Source organism: Convolutriloba macropyga, chromosome 7 (assembly GCF_964194025.1).
Source record: "Convolutriloba macropyga chromosome 7, txConMacr16.3, whole genome shotgun sequence".
NCBI classification, from domain to species: domain Eukaryota; kingdom Metazoa; phylum Xenacoelomorpha; order Acoela; family Convolutidae; genus Convolutriloba; species Convolutriloba macropyga.
The window spans coordinates 38,750,183-38,764,356 of NC_134474.1; the positions used below are offsets into that span (position 1 = coordinate 38,750,183).

At 38.8% G+C, this 14,174-nt stretch overlaps 1 protein-coding gene across 1 annotated transcript; it reads right to left on the minus strand.

Moving 5' to 3' along the window:
* Positions 1-3,877: 3,877 nt before the first annotated feature.
* LOC142342847 (uncharacterized) lies at positions 3,878-8,758 on the minus strand. Its single transcript, XM_075394470.1, has one exon. It carries the CDS (start codon positions 8,574-8,576, stop codon positions 4,101-4,103), a length of 4,476 nt encoding a protein of 1,491 aa, XP_075250585.1. The 5' UTR covers positions 8,577-8,758; the 3' UTR covers positions 3,878-4,100.
* Positions 8,759-14,174: the final 5,416 nt, after the last annotated feature.

Genomic DNA, 14,174 nt, shown 5'->3' on the forward strand with positions numbered 1-14,174 from the left:
ACAGAAATCATAGCTAAAAAAAAGCCGTATCTCATCTACGCACAGTTAATTTTGAGACATCACGCGCTATCTAATTATCTGAAATCCTTCCGAGTTGGGCTTTGTTGAGCATTGTTATCAATGAGCAAAAGATATTGTAGCTCAAAATTACTTCGGGCAAAGATTTGCGCTGAAAATACAGCGTTAATCTCGCCTCCAGCTTTTGGACTGCAACAATTTGTTAGGAAGTAACTATATACTCAATTGGACTTTTTTAGTTCAATCAATTTTGGCCGACCGATATTTTCATCGTAGAGACTGTTATCAAAAACGATTCAAATGCGACCCAATACTAAAAAGGCTAGTTGTACTTTCATTTCCTATAGGAGTCTTCTGGAAATAAATTTATTGCGCTTTTTTTCAAAAATTTATCTCAATAATTTCTACAAAATGCATTTTTTGTTTATTAAAATAAGTTGCTAATTGATCTATTTTGCAAGCACAGGGAATAATTAATTGTTTTTGATGGACGCTGAGACAAATCAGGGCTGGGTTTTGACTCATCTCGGATTCTTACAGTCAATAATAATTCGGATTAAATTGGGGCGCGGTCTTTCTGAAAATATTTTTGCAATTTTTTTGTTTTCATGTAGATTACTGACAAGAATGATTTGAAATTGAGGCACAATTAATGACAGATTCTATTTACAACAAAAAGAGGTTAAATGAAGATATATGTCTTCAGAGAAAAGCTCATAGATTTTATGAATTTGACCATGTGTTTTCCTAAACTTTAATTGATTTCTATTGTCTTGCATTCATATGCCATTCTTTTTTCAGCCACATGATTTCGTCTCATTAATCCATGATCTATCTGACGTCTTTGAGAGATATAGATGAACCTATACAATGCTTTCAGTTGGTTTCGATAAATGGTTTGTGAAATTTCCGTCCCTCTTTGATGTTTTGTGTCTTCTTATGAATCGATCTCACTGAAAACAACCACAAAGGGCTTCCTGAGCAGTTGCAGGCTAATCTTTTTTAAAGATGAAAGTAGATTTTGGGTTTGTTTGAATTTTTAAAAAGTTTTTTAAAAATTAGTGAATTTTTTTAGCTTTGTCAGCTTCATTTGTCAACTTTGTAGCTTGGTCTCTGTAATGACAGAATGCATCCTTTTTCTAATGATCCAAGATCCATTCTTCATAATGGCTTTAATTTGAACTAATGATTTTTTGGCTTTGGTCCTACGCATTTTTATAAGAAAGTGATTTTTCAATATTTGCGCATTTCTGAGTTTTTTATGTTTTTTTGTTTCCTTTCCACATTATCACACTTAAGGGGTGGCCCAAATGGCGTTGAAAAACGTGCAGTTGAAGACACTTAATGTTTTCCATGAATAGCCTATGGTTATGACGGTTGCCACACCGCTTTCTTGTTAAATTTATTTGATTTGTTCCGTTTTGTCCGTTCTTTTTGTAGTCGACTGACATATTATGGATAATGATAGGTCTCAATTGTCTCCTATGAGCAAAACTTAACCGTCTTAAAGAGCGGAGTTGATAGGCATCGGTTTTAATCAATTTGAAATTGTTTTCTTTTCAAAACTAGAAACGTAGTTTCGAACTTTGCCCTTTTTGCTCTTCTTTGTCGACCTGTTACCGAGTCTTATTATTGACAGGTCTCATATATTAACTAAAAAGTACAATTCAACTTGTTTAGTTCAGATTTTATCGGAGTCCACTTTCTTCGTTTATATATAGACATCGTGTTTTAGTCGTATTACTTTATTTTTATGTTTGTCTTGTCCAATACTCTCATAAATGGCGAGTCACATCAGCCGTCTAATCCAGCATTATTTTTTCACTAAGTTGAACAAAATGTGAATTTTTGAAAGTTTTCTATTTCCTCATTTGGTAAACGATCGAATCGAAACGTGGAGCAGGGTTCTAACATTATGTGCGAACTCACATTACCGAGCCGAGCCTTCTTGTTGAATTAACAACTCAAACATTTTTTGCAAAGAAACAGAAGAAGGAATTAGATAAAAAACTATCTGATGAAAATGAGAGGTGACAGTTCTGGCATCTTAAAAAGAAAACTAAAATTTCTTTATTAGCTAGTACTATTGGCGCAACCAATTCAGCTACCAAAATTCAAATTTCACCGCAAATCATCAGGTTCGGCTGCCATAGAATTTTCAGTGTCCGTGCATTTTGAGATTACAAAGGCCAAGAGATCTAAATAGACTTAATGCTCTTGGAGTTTACAAGTTTATCCTTTTATCAGGATGAAAACGTAAATGGCTTTCGGAGCGAAAGAACATTCTAGAACAAATTATCAAAACGGTCAAGCACAAATTTTGCATAAAAAGACACGACTACAATAATTGCTTCACACTTCAGTCGATAGGAATTAAAAACGTTATTCTCTATAACTCAGCCCTTTTCAAGGGGTATAAAAAACACAAATAAAAGATGCACTTACTAATAGAGAAGAGCTAGCATAAAACATTTTTTTAATTGATTCTTCATCCGATAATTTAGAATACCGCAAAACATTAATGTTTTGATCAAATTGAGTTGATTGTCAAGTTCAGAAGTAGAAACATAACCCGCTAACGTCGGCCGAGTTGCTCTCGTGGAATTGTGCTGCGGTAGTAGCCAGCTGGGGTTAAGGGATGCTAAACATTAGGGGGGTACAGGGAGAGCGGAGTAGGAGGGAGGGTACAGGGGGAGCGGAGTGGGGGGTACTGGGGGAGCGGAGTGGGGGGAGGGTTTTGGGGCAAATGATGGGGGTTGGGGGTAAGCGAGAGAGGGGGGGTAGGATTGGATGAGAGGGGTCCAAATCTCCAGGTGAAGGAGGTGGACGCGGGAGTGTTAGGGAGAGGGATGAAGATTGGGGGGGGGGAATGAGGTGAGGAGAGGGGTGGGGGGGGGGGGGGGGTGAGTGGGGGAAAAACTTTTAAGATCAAGAACCGCTTGAGGACAAATGCTTTTTTTGAGGTCAAAAAGTCAAAAGGGTCAGACGAAAAATTGGTTCAGCGAAAAAATAGCATAAAAAAGACCGCAGGACTAATATAATTGCTCCAAACTTCGTTTGAGTGCAATTAAACTTTTAGGCGCATTAACAAACTTCCTGTAAACAATTGCATTAAAAATATGGACAAATTACGACTAACAATATTTTCAAGAGTTGCAATTTTTTATAGTTCCATTGCTGTCACCTTGGCTGCAACCAAATATCAACATTGCTTGACGCCACATCGAAATTTATAGAGCTATCTCACCAGATCTTCATAATGCGACGTATTTTGCATATTTTAACTTGATAAGGGAATTCTAAGCGTGAAAAACCGTGAACAAAAATAATTTTCAGTCTCAATTTTTCCTCGCGCAATCAGAGGACTGAAAGCGTCTCTCCAATAATTGATTCAGTTTTTCTGGAATCTTTTAATCATATCATTTCCGTTTCCGCAAAAAAAACATCGAGCTTATAAAATTAACTTTAAAGCCCTCGGTTGCTCGGATTCTAAGGGACTCCATTTAAAAGTTGTTTTAAATTGAAAGCTTTAAAAACAAGTAAATGAAGTCAGAAGAATTGTCCTGAAAAGACCATATTCAAAACCTACTATTGACGAGCAATTTTTTTTCGAAACAATCAAAGATGCGCCCAGATAATAGCGAACAAAATCAACATGCTGGATTTTCTCATATTCGTCAACAACAATCCTCAATTAGAAAACGGCGCCTTCGTTTAAAAAAGATTTCTAATTCAAAAATGGAAGACGAGAGCTTTTATATGCTCGAATATTTCGAAATTCATAAATGCAAAATATATCTCGACAGAATTCCAATTAAAAATACAAATCTCCACTTTGTTGAACTATAACTTTCAAAAATTAGTCTTCAAAAATATATTGTTTAACTATGAGACACTTTTAATTAACTATTTACATGAAGTTATTTACAAAATCTTTACACTATGCACAACTATTTATCAATTAGATCATTTAACATCGGTTAATTTTATTGAGTTGGGAGAAATTATGAGTGAGGCCGGAGCAGAAGAAAACAGTTAACAAAAGGGCGTTCAAAAGTCTCTGGAAGAGACGAGGAAATGAACTAGGTGCTGGCAAGAGCAGACTTGTCCAGCTCATGACGTCGTTTCAGCTCTTCCAGCCTTTGCATGTCCTGAGACATCGGAGGTGATTCCTGATTACCATCATAATCGTTTTCAAAATTTGGTTGCTTTGGTTTCGGTACGCTTTTTGAGTACTCTAAGCCTACCTTCCGTCTTGACAATTTGTTCTGTTTGGTGTCAATTGGTTTATCAAATTTATTCACAGTTTTGATATGTTGCATATTTTGTTCATGAACTGCTTTCGCGTATGAAGCTTGTTTATCTCTGCCTTTCCGTTTTGCTTCGATTTTGTCTATGTCGGGTCCTAAATGGTTCGGTAGCTTGATGTCTAGATTCAAGTTTTTGTAATCTTCAAGAGTGTATGGTTTATAGAATATTGGTCTGGGTGGTTCCTGTGGCGGTGCTGGCTGCATCTGCTGATTTTTCCTCATTCTATGCGGTGACACATCAACCTGTCGGTTCGGGTTACCAACCACCTGTTGATGTTGTTTCTGCGTCTTGGGATTCGATGGGATAGGGGGAATTTTAGAGTAGGGGTTTGGTTCTTTCTGCTTGAGAGGCCCACGCTTCTCGTCTGTGTAATTATTTATCAATGGCTCGTGACTTGTTAGAGCGCCAATGCGCTTTTTAGGAGCTGACAAACCATTTTCGTGAGATGCTCGATTCGAAAGCTGAGGCTCAGGCATATCATGTACGGATTTCGAATGTTGATTACGTTTCCTTTCAGGCGACTTGTCAGCAGAATGACTAACTGTGACATGTCGACGAGGAGAAATTGAACTCGGATCGATTCCCAGCATGGCAGCCAATTGCTCAGGAGGTATGTTTAAGTTGATATCAACTTTCACATGATGGTTATCACTTGCGGTGGTTCGAGCCTCGATCAAACCAGTTTCTTTGGAGCGCCTCAAATTTTGAACCTGCTTTTTCTCATAAACTTTTGGCGCCTCAGTCGGCATTTCTGGTTCACTTTTCACCTTTTTACTCCTGAGCGCAATGTTTTTATAGCTTCCCTTCTCGGGTTCCTTCTGAACTGCTTTGGTTTTATTCTTTTCCACAAAATCTTTTCCAGGTGGGGGCGCCGCAGGCGCTGTTTTTCTGGAGGCCATGCCGCTTTTTCCGGGTCCTTGATTTCTTCCCTCAATCGGAGGATGGGGAGGGTGGTGTTGGTTCGGATACGGACCCTGTGGCGGTTGCGGTTGTGGCATACCTCCAGGCCCCATTTGAGCTGCATACAGCGTTTGCTCCAAAGGATGCATTTTACCCCAAGGAACCGGTACAAAGGCGACATGCGGATGTCCTCCAGGAGGCATTCCATTCATTGGCGGATAAGGGGCGTAATTTGGCATTGAGTTACCGTAGTAGTACCCATTGTCATAAAGTCCATAATCTTCTTCATAATCCTCGTCAGAAGACAACTCATCATCGTCTTCGTCTTCATTTGTCTCTTCCTCCGAGTACTGAGGATGTTTGACCCATTTCTTCTTTTTGTGGTAGCCACTCAATTTGTGGTCTTGAACTCTTCTGACCTCGGGGTCGAACTCATACAAGCTTTCATCATCTTCAATGTTGCTTTCCAGGGTCTCTTCTGAGTAGTCGCGAACAATTTGTTTACGGGAGTATTTCTGCCTGACATTCTTCTGATGTCCTCCTCTTGGTTTTGGTTCTTTTTCATTGTACTCACGATAACTATCACCTCCCAGAATCTCAGCACGAAGCTCGTCCTTGTTAGGAATATCGCCAGCGTCTGTCCGCCTGGGAGTTTTCTCATTCTTCAGCAACTTATGACGTAGCTTCTGACGTTCACGTTGCTGCTTTACACTTTCGTCTTCAGAATATACTGAAGTAATCTCTGAGAGTTCTCGAGTGTTTGGCGGAATTGGACTTTTGGGGTAACTTCTCGAATCCGGGTTGTCCTGGTAGGGTTCTGAAAAGGAAACATTCGAGTTTTTACTGGGTGTCATCGTCGCCTGTTTATTATTCCCGTTGATTTCACCCGAATTCAGCATGGTCGGCAGCCTCGATACCGGTTCACCTGTCTTTTTCTTTTCCTGTCGCTTGGTCCAATTGCTATGATCAAGATAATCAGTGTACTTGCGAGATCCAACACGCGGAGGTGGTTGACGTGGCTTCTTGTTAGCAAATTGTTCCTTCTTTTCCTGCTGAAGTCTTCTGTTTCGATCCCAGGCAGCTTCCATGTTTTTCTCTTCATTAGATTTTTTCCTTGCTTGATATCCTCTGACACTCGCCTGAACCTGGTCGGTGCTCTCCTTTTCGTCATTTCCACCTCGCCCGTTGGCTTGTTTACGTGCCTGGTAACCTCTAGCATGTCCCTGGATAATCGCTGCTTCATTGCGTTCAGACCGCTTCTTTCTACTCTGATAACCTCTGTACGATGACTGGATAACTGTAGCTTGCTCATTCAAATCTCTTTCGTTCTTCATCTGTTTCCGTCTTTGATATCCACTCACATTGGCTTGGACAACATCAGCTGCTTCGTCGTCGTCACCATCATTCGAGTACTCATCAATAGTTTCTGGCTTTCGCTGATTTTTCATGTCTTTTCTCGTCTTGTAGCCTCGGTAATGAGCTTGAATAACAGAGGCATCTTCCGCAGAAGCTTGTTCTATCATATCTTTTCTATGTTTATAGCCTCTGTAATGTGCCTGAATAACGGATGCATCCTCAGCAGTCGAGGCATGGTCACGTCTCATTTGGTACCCTCGAGTCGCAGCTTGGACTACCTGAGCATGCTGTTCACTCTCCAGCTCCGTTTCATCACGACTCGGAGGCGAGGACCTTTTGAGTGGTTGCATACTCTTCCGGGTTATATAGCCCCTGTAGTTTGATTGAATCACGACCGCCTTTCTGTGCATTTCCAGATCTTCCGCGTGACCTTTCCTTATTCTGTATCCATTGGCCGCAGCTTGGATAACAGCTGCGTCGTTTTCCTCGATTTTGCTATTGTCTCTGGTGGATTTTGAGCTACTTCTCTTATGTTCAACGTGCTCTTTCCTCATCTGATATGCATTTGCTGCAGCTTGTATTGTCTCTGCATCAACTTCATCAATATCCTCTCTTCTTCCATACTTTCCGTTCCGCATGTCTTTTCTAGTCTTGTATCCTCTGTAGTTTGATTGAATAACAGTGGCTTTTTCATTACGTAACCGCTCATCTGCAAACTCTTTTCTACTTTTGTAGCCTTGCGCACTCGCTTGTACAATTGCGTAATCGTCGTCGTCAACTTCAGCCTTCGTCCGTTTCATTTTCTTTCTAGCTCTATAACCTCGGTAATTTGACTGAATCTTCACTGCGGCTTTGTCTTTATCGACGCTCTCCTTATGGTAATGCTTTACAGTACTAGGCTCAATTTTCCTCTCATTAACAAACTTTTTCCGAGTTCTGTAACCACGGTAGCTAGACTGTATTAACTTTGCTTTCTCCGCCTTTTCCCTGCGTAACTTGTACTCCTTGCGAGACCTGTAACCTCTGTAATTGCTCTGAATCACTGTAGCTTTGTGATCGTAATCAACAACATCAATTGAGTTCTGGAGCTCTTCAGGTCTTTCAGTGGGAGGATCGTAAACTTCGTATCTGGAATCTTCTCTTGGATACTGTTTATCTTGTCCGCCATACATCTGCCTTGTGTTATAACCTCTCCAGCTTGACTGAATGTTTATTGCGTGTTGATGTGCGTTTACATCCGGGTTGTAATAGTTCGGTTGCCCCGTCAAAATCAGTGCTCCGGGGTCGTGGCTTCCAAACGATAACGTAGCCTCGTCGATGGTTACTGAGTTATCATGTTGCTGAATTTGTCGATAAGATCCCCCAGCTGAACCATGCATTAAAGCAGCATTAACATCTTCGTACCGACTTGCTTCGTTGTTATTTGCTATTTCTAAACTATCTTGCAGAACTGAACTATGATGCCTGATGTCGTGCTGAGGAGTTCTAGGAGCCAGATTTGAAGTCTGTTTCAAAGGTGGAAAACTTGGACGGAGACCATGATGCTGTGTGTATGGCATGCCTTCATTCTGTTCAATAAAATGATGTGAGCCAGGTTTCTGAGCACCGTAGCCTAAAGCGGACGCATCAACCGAGTCGTAATAAAATGAAGGGTCTTCCGGCTCTGTCGGCAAAGTATCGTCTTGTGCTAAGTACTGCTGATCATTCTGATAGGCACCCGCGTACATGTCTTCATTTGAGTACCCTCCCTCGACAATCACAGCTGGCATTGGGTAAGTTTCCGAAGGATCCAAGTCATGCATCCCCATGTCACCGTTGACGTCCACATAGTGGTAATCGAAAGAATCCGAGACACCAGGATGTCCTCCGTAATTTGGGTCTGCAGCCCTCAATCTGGGGTTATGACTAGGTGGATAAGGATTGGCTGCTACTTGTCGGGGTTCAAACGACGAAGCTTCAATGCTGTCGTATAAAAAATTCTCTTCAGCCATGCGGATCGATCATTGAGAACTGAAACTGCGATAACATTAATTGTTTCGCCTTACGTTCATTTAGTTTTTCACGGTATTCAAATCCGTTCAAAATCAGCATTAACCATCATTGGTTGAACTTCTCAATACATCAAAACATTAAGATATATTAGTTTTTGATTTCTTTATGTAATCGACGAATAACAAATCTCAAAGAGAAAAATGAGAGAAAACAAAAACTGCAGTAGCAACAGAATTGTCGAGCCGACAGTAATTAACCATTGAGCAGCAAATATTGAAGCTAATCAAATTTACGTTTCATACAGCTACGAAAGTAATGAAAGCTGCTACAGCAGTGTGCGCCTACTGAACAGCCACTAATGCTGATCAAATGAACGCCATCGAGTTTACCTCTAAGATCGACCACAACAATAGGTTAGATTCTGTTCTGGTCTTTATACGCGCACATTAGAAAATTAGAACACTTAATCCGTTACCAAGCAATTTAATCGAAGTAGAATAAAAATTCGCAAAACGTGGGGCTCACTTAAAATGCTGATGTGAATAAAAACTCAGTTAATACTAAAAATGGCCTAACAAGAAATTTTGCATCAAAATCTTTTTGAGGCAATGCCTTTTCATACAAAATGGGGACGCGTGTAAATAAATGAAAGGAGGTTTCTAAGAGCTGGTTAAATAATAACTACTCCAGATGTGATGTATATACTTTAGAGCATTTAGAGCAACTGCTTCCTCCTGGGTGACACACTATGGTACCAAAAAGCTACTTAAAGCATAATTTCGTCTTGATCCGTGCTTCATAAGCATGATCCGTGCTTCATAAGCATGATTTACGCCAAGGCGGTAGAAAAGAAAAAGTTCATTCTCAATTTCTCTGCTGAAACAGAAAAGCTGGTTGAACCGCTTGGTTCCTTCAGTGTTTGCTAAGTTCTTACGTACTGAGTTGTCGGATTTTCATGAACAAGTATTCAAGATGCAGTGCACTGTATGCATACAAACGTTACCAAAATAACAGATTCGAGGCCAAAAAACCGATCGGAAGACACCAAATTTGTCAAAAATTCCAAAATAAACTTAGTTAACGAAGTTAGATCTAAAAGACACCAAAACCTCACAGGAGCACATCAAAGTGACTCAGAACACTTTTGTTTACTACGGTACAATTTCAGAGGTACAGTAACATGAATTCTCAAAAAAATGTAGCTATTTCAAAAAACGCTGCAAAAAAGTTCGTTTGAAAAAAAGCAAGCTTTCGTTGGAAATGGTGTATCAATATGCTCAAAAAGCCTTTCTCTTTTAAGTAAGGGTTGTTTTTACTGATGAAAATAGAGTTCGCATCTCCAGCCACCGAATTGTTCGAGTTTTCCAAAGAAATGGAACACGATATCTGAAAAAAACCAAGAAATTGAAAAACAAGAGTTCGACCAAGCAATCACTTATGTTTTGTGGGACAAAATAATCAGATGGACAAAAAAAAGCTTGTTAGGTAACTAAACAACCGAAATGCCATCGGTTAATTGAAAATTTTGAATAATTACAAAAAATGCATCTTCAGGATATTAACAACAAGATAATGAAGCTGTGTATCAATCGACGATTATCGGCCATTTTTCCAAGAAGGTACAAGAATAGCCGGCATATAGTTCAGAAATGAATCCAATTGAAAATTAAGGAGATTACGCCGCGAAAAACGCAGCGAAAAGAGTTTTTTGTGAAAACTAAGAAAGTGTCCGAAATGTGGAAAGAAATCGACGCAGATGTCGTTAGAAACCTGTAGGAAAACTTACACCAACCGTGTGTTAGACATCAAAAAAGATAAACTGTAACGACGCTAGACTGAATTTCAACTCAAAATGTTGTATTTGATGTTCACATGATGGTTAAAAATCTTCGGGTGTTTTGAAAAATCTTTCATACAGCAAACTGAACACTTAAACTTCAGAGGTCGATTTGAAAATTTAAAGTTTAGTTGATCTAAGGCATGCCAAAAACACAATGTAAATACACAATGACCTTCACGAATCTCAATGGAAAGCTTCATTTTTGCTAACAACCAGAAATACATTTCCTAATCTTAACAGATTACTATCTTCATGCTGAACAGCACTCCTGCTATGCATACGAGTACACCCAAAGGAATTTCAACCATGAGTGCAACTCTCCTCTTAGTTTGGAAGAATGGAAAAAACTAACAAAGAGGTCTCAAGTTCTCGAAAATTATAGAGAAATTTAACGAAAAATAAATTACCTCGATTAAATTACGGCTTGATAAAGAGCCACCCCTTAGCCAGAGTGGATCCCAAGCATCACCGACTGTAACAGCTACTTCATCAGATGGGCTTGGTTTGTGCCCAACAACAGTTGGAAAATTCAATCAAATATTTTCTAAAGAAGCCCACCAAAACTTGGTTCTAGGCAGCAAAAATGAGAAGTTGACTGTGGATAAAACTATTCCTATCGATGTTCCTGTGCATGTGTATAGAGGCTCTCTTACAACGGAAAAACTAAATTTTTTACAAAACTATGAGCCCCGGAAAAAAATTTTTATAAGGAAACATTATTTCTAAATCGGATATGAATGCAAAGAAACAAAACACGACTTTTTCAAACTTATAGACCTCTGTGGGGAGAAATTTAACCCAGGTGCCTTTATTGTATGAAAGATTCCGCCCTGTAGAGAAACCGAACAAAACAAACAAAAAATCCAGCTATTGATGATTTCAATTTGAAACTTTGGGAATTACCTGAAAAATAGGGTGCACTGAATTTGCTGAAAATCAACGAAACTATCAAATCCGTTCTTTCACTGAATAAAAAAAGAGCACTGCGAGATTGTCCAAGACAAATTGCACCTGAACTACAGAATGGTCTTGCTGGTTTTGAGTAATATGTTAATGCTCCACCTGTTTCAAACATCCAAGTGGCTGTGTAGATAAAAAGCAATTGGAGAAAAAAATCTCGAAAAGCATTTGAAACAAGTGACCTATCAAAGAGGCCTTCAATCATGCAATGTGTCAAGCAATGCATAGTTCTTGTTTTTCGTATGAGGCTTCGCCGCCTTTCAGCAATTTGATCAACTAGAGACAACTTGATAGATAGTCCCTATTATTATATGCAAAAATTCAATCAACTTCACTTCGATCGAAAAACGTCTCATACAAACCTAGTATGTCTTTTTTTAGTCTCTTAGAGAATTACCTCAAAGTATGACAGAGCATTCACTGAAGAAGATTAGTTCTGATGGTTGAATACAACATTGATTTTCAGACAAAAAAGAATGATAATGTCTTGAGACAATTCTGAACCCGTACGACTTGACCAGCTTGAAAAAGTGTTAACCTAGAGACAATAAAAAAGAGGTGCTCTGACATATTGCATCATAACGTATGATTCAGTGAGGAACATTTACAGTGAAATTTTTGACTCACCCATAAGTGATCATTTTGCACATAGAGCCATCTGAGACTAGAAATTGGAAAAAACTAATAAACTAACGAAGAAAACAATCCATGATAAAAACTCCACAGCATACATAAACAAAATCAATAAATAGCATGAGACATTTTTCTCGTCCATTATTGGAAACAGGGTAATCAACTTCTACCAATTCCCTCCAACGAATCTCATTGATAAATCGACAGATTATAAATCAAGCCGGCTCTTAGCTCGCCCATTTTTTGTGGACGAGAGTCTTCAGTGAAAGAACCGATTCTACAACGCTTTCTGAATTTTCATTCCTAAAAAACGACTTAATGGAACCGTAGGTGCTTTATCAAATTCGATGTAGCACAGGTAGCATAAAAAATTCACAAACCGATAGACACCCCTCGCGTTTCCTGATCTGCATTGAGAGCTTGTAGGGTTTCTGATACCATTTGGATTTATTATAAGATATGGAGGTAAATTAATTGCAAATAGTACTGATTGATGATGGGCCGTGAACAATCCTTTTTAAAATCTTTTTTAGCTTCGAACCGTGCCGACGAAAGGACAGAACATTTGTGTGAAGGTAACTAACAATGACGGTTGAGTTCGTTGCAAAATTTGACTGAACATGATTGGAACACTTCCACATTTTCTGTAAGATCCTCTGGTTATCTGCTTGATTTCATATTCAGCTTAAAGGTAATTTCAGTTATTGTTTTCTCATCATTGAAAATATGACTCAAAATGTTGTTTTGATGTTCACATGATGGTTAAAAATCTTCGGGCCTTTTGAAAAATCTTTCATACAGCAAACTGAACACTTAAACTTCAGAGGTCGATTTGAAAATTTAAAGTTTAGTTGATCTAAGGCATGCCAAAAACACAATGTAAATACACAATGACCTTCACGAATCTCAATGGAAAGCTTCATTTTTGCTAACAACCAGAAATACATTTCCTAATCTTAACAGATGACTATCTTCATGCTGAACAGCACTCCTGCTATGCATACGAGTACACCCAAAGGAATTTCAACCATGAGTGCAACTCTCCTCTTAGTTTGGAAGAATGGAAAAAACTAACAAAGAGGTCTCAAGTTCTCGAAAATTATAGAGAAATTTAACGAAAAATAAATTACCTCGATTAAATTACGGCTTGATAAAGAGCCACCCCTTAGCCAGAGTGGATCCCAAGCATCACCGACTGTAACAGCTACTTCATCAGATGGGCTTGGTTTGTGCCCAACAACAGTTGGAAAATTCAATCAAATATTTTCTAAAGAAGCCCACCAAAACTTGGTTCTAGGCAGCAAAAATGAGAAGTTGACTGTGGATGAAACTATTCCTATCGATGTTCCTGTGCATGTGTGTAGAGGCTCTCTTACAACGGAAAAACTAATTTTTTACAAAACTATGAGCCCCGGAAAAAATTTTTATAAGGAAACATTTCTAAATCGGATATGAATGCAAAGAAACAAAACACGACTTTTTCAAACTTATTGACCTCTGTGGGGAGAAATTTAACCCAGGTGCCTTTATTGTATGCAAGATTCCGCCCTGTAGAGAAACCGAACAAAACAAACAAAAAATCCAGCTATTGATGATTTCAATTTGAAACTTTGGGAATTACCTGAAAAATAGGGTGCACTGAATTTGCTGAAAATCAACGAAACTATCAAATCCGTTCCTTCACTGAATAAAAAAAGAGCACTGCGAGATTGTCCATGACAATTTGCACCTGAACTACAGAATGGTCTTGCTGGTTTTGAGTAATATGTTAATGCTCCACCTGTTTCAAACATCCAAGTGGCTGTGTAGATAAAAAGCAATTAGAGAAAAAAATTTCGAAAAGCATTTGAAACAAGTGACCTATCAAAGAGGCCTTCAATCATGCAATGTGTCAAGCAATGCATAGTTCTTGTTTTTCGTATGAGGCTTCGCCGCCTTTTAGCAATTTGATCAACTAGAGACAACTTGATAGATAGTCCCTATTAGTATATGCAAAAACTCAATCAACTTCACTTCGATCGAAAAACGTCTCATACAATCCTAGTATGTCTTTTTTTAGTCTCTTAGAGAATTACCTCAAAGTATGACAGAGCATTCACTGAAGAAGATTAGTTCTGATGGTTGAATACAACATTGATTTTCAGACAAAAAAGAATGATAATGT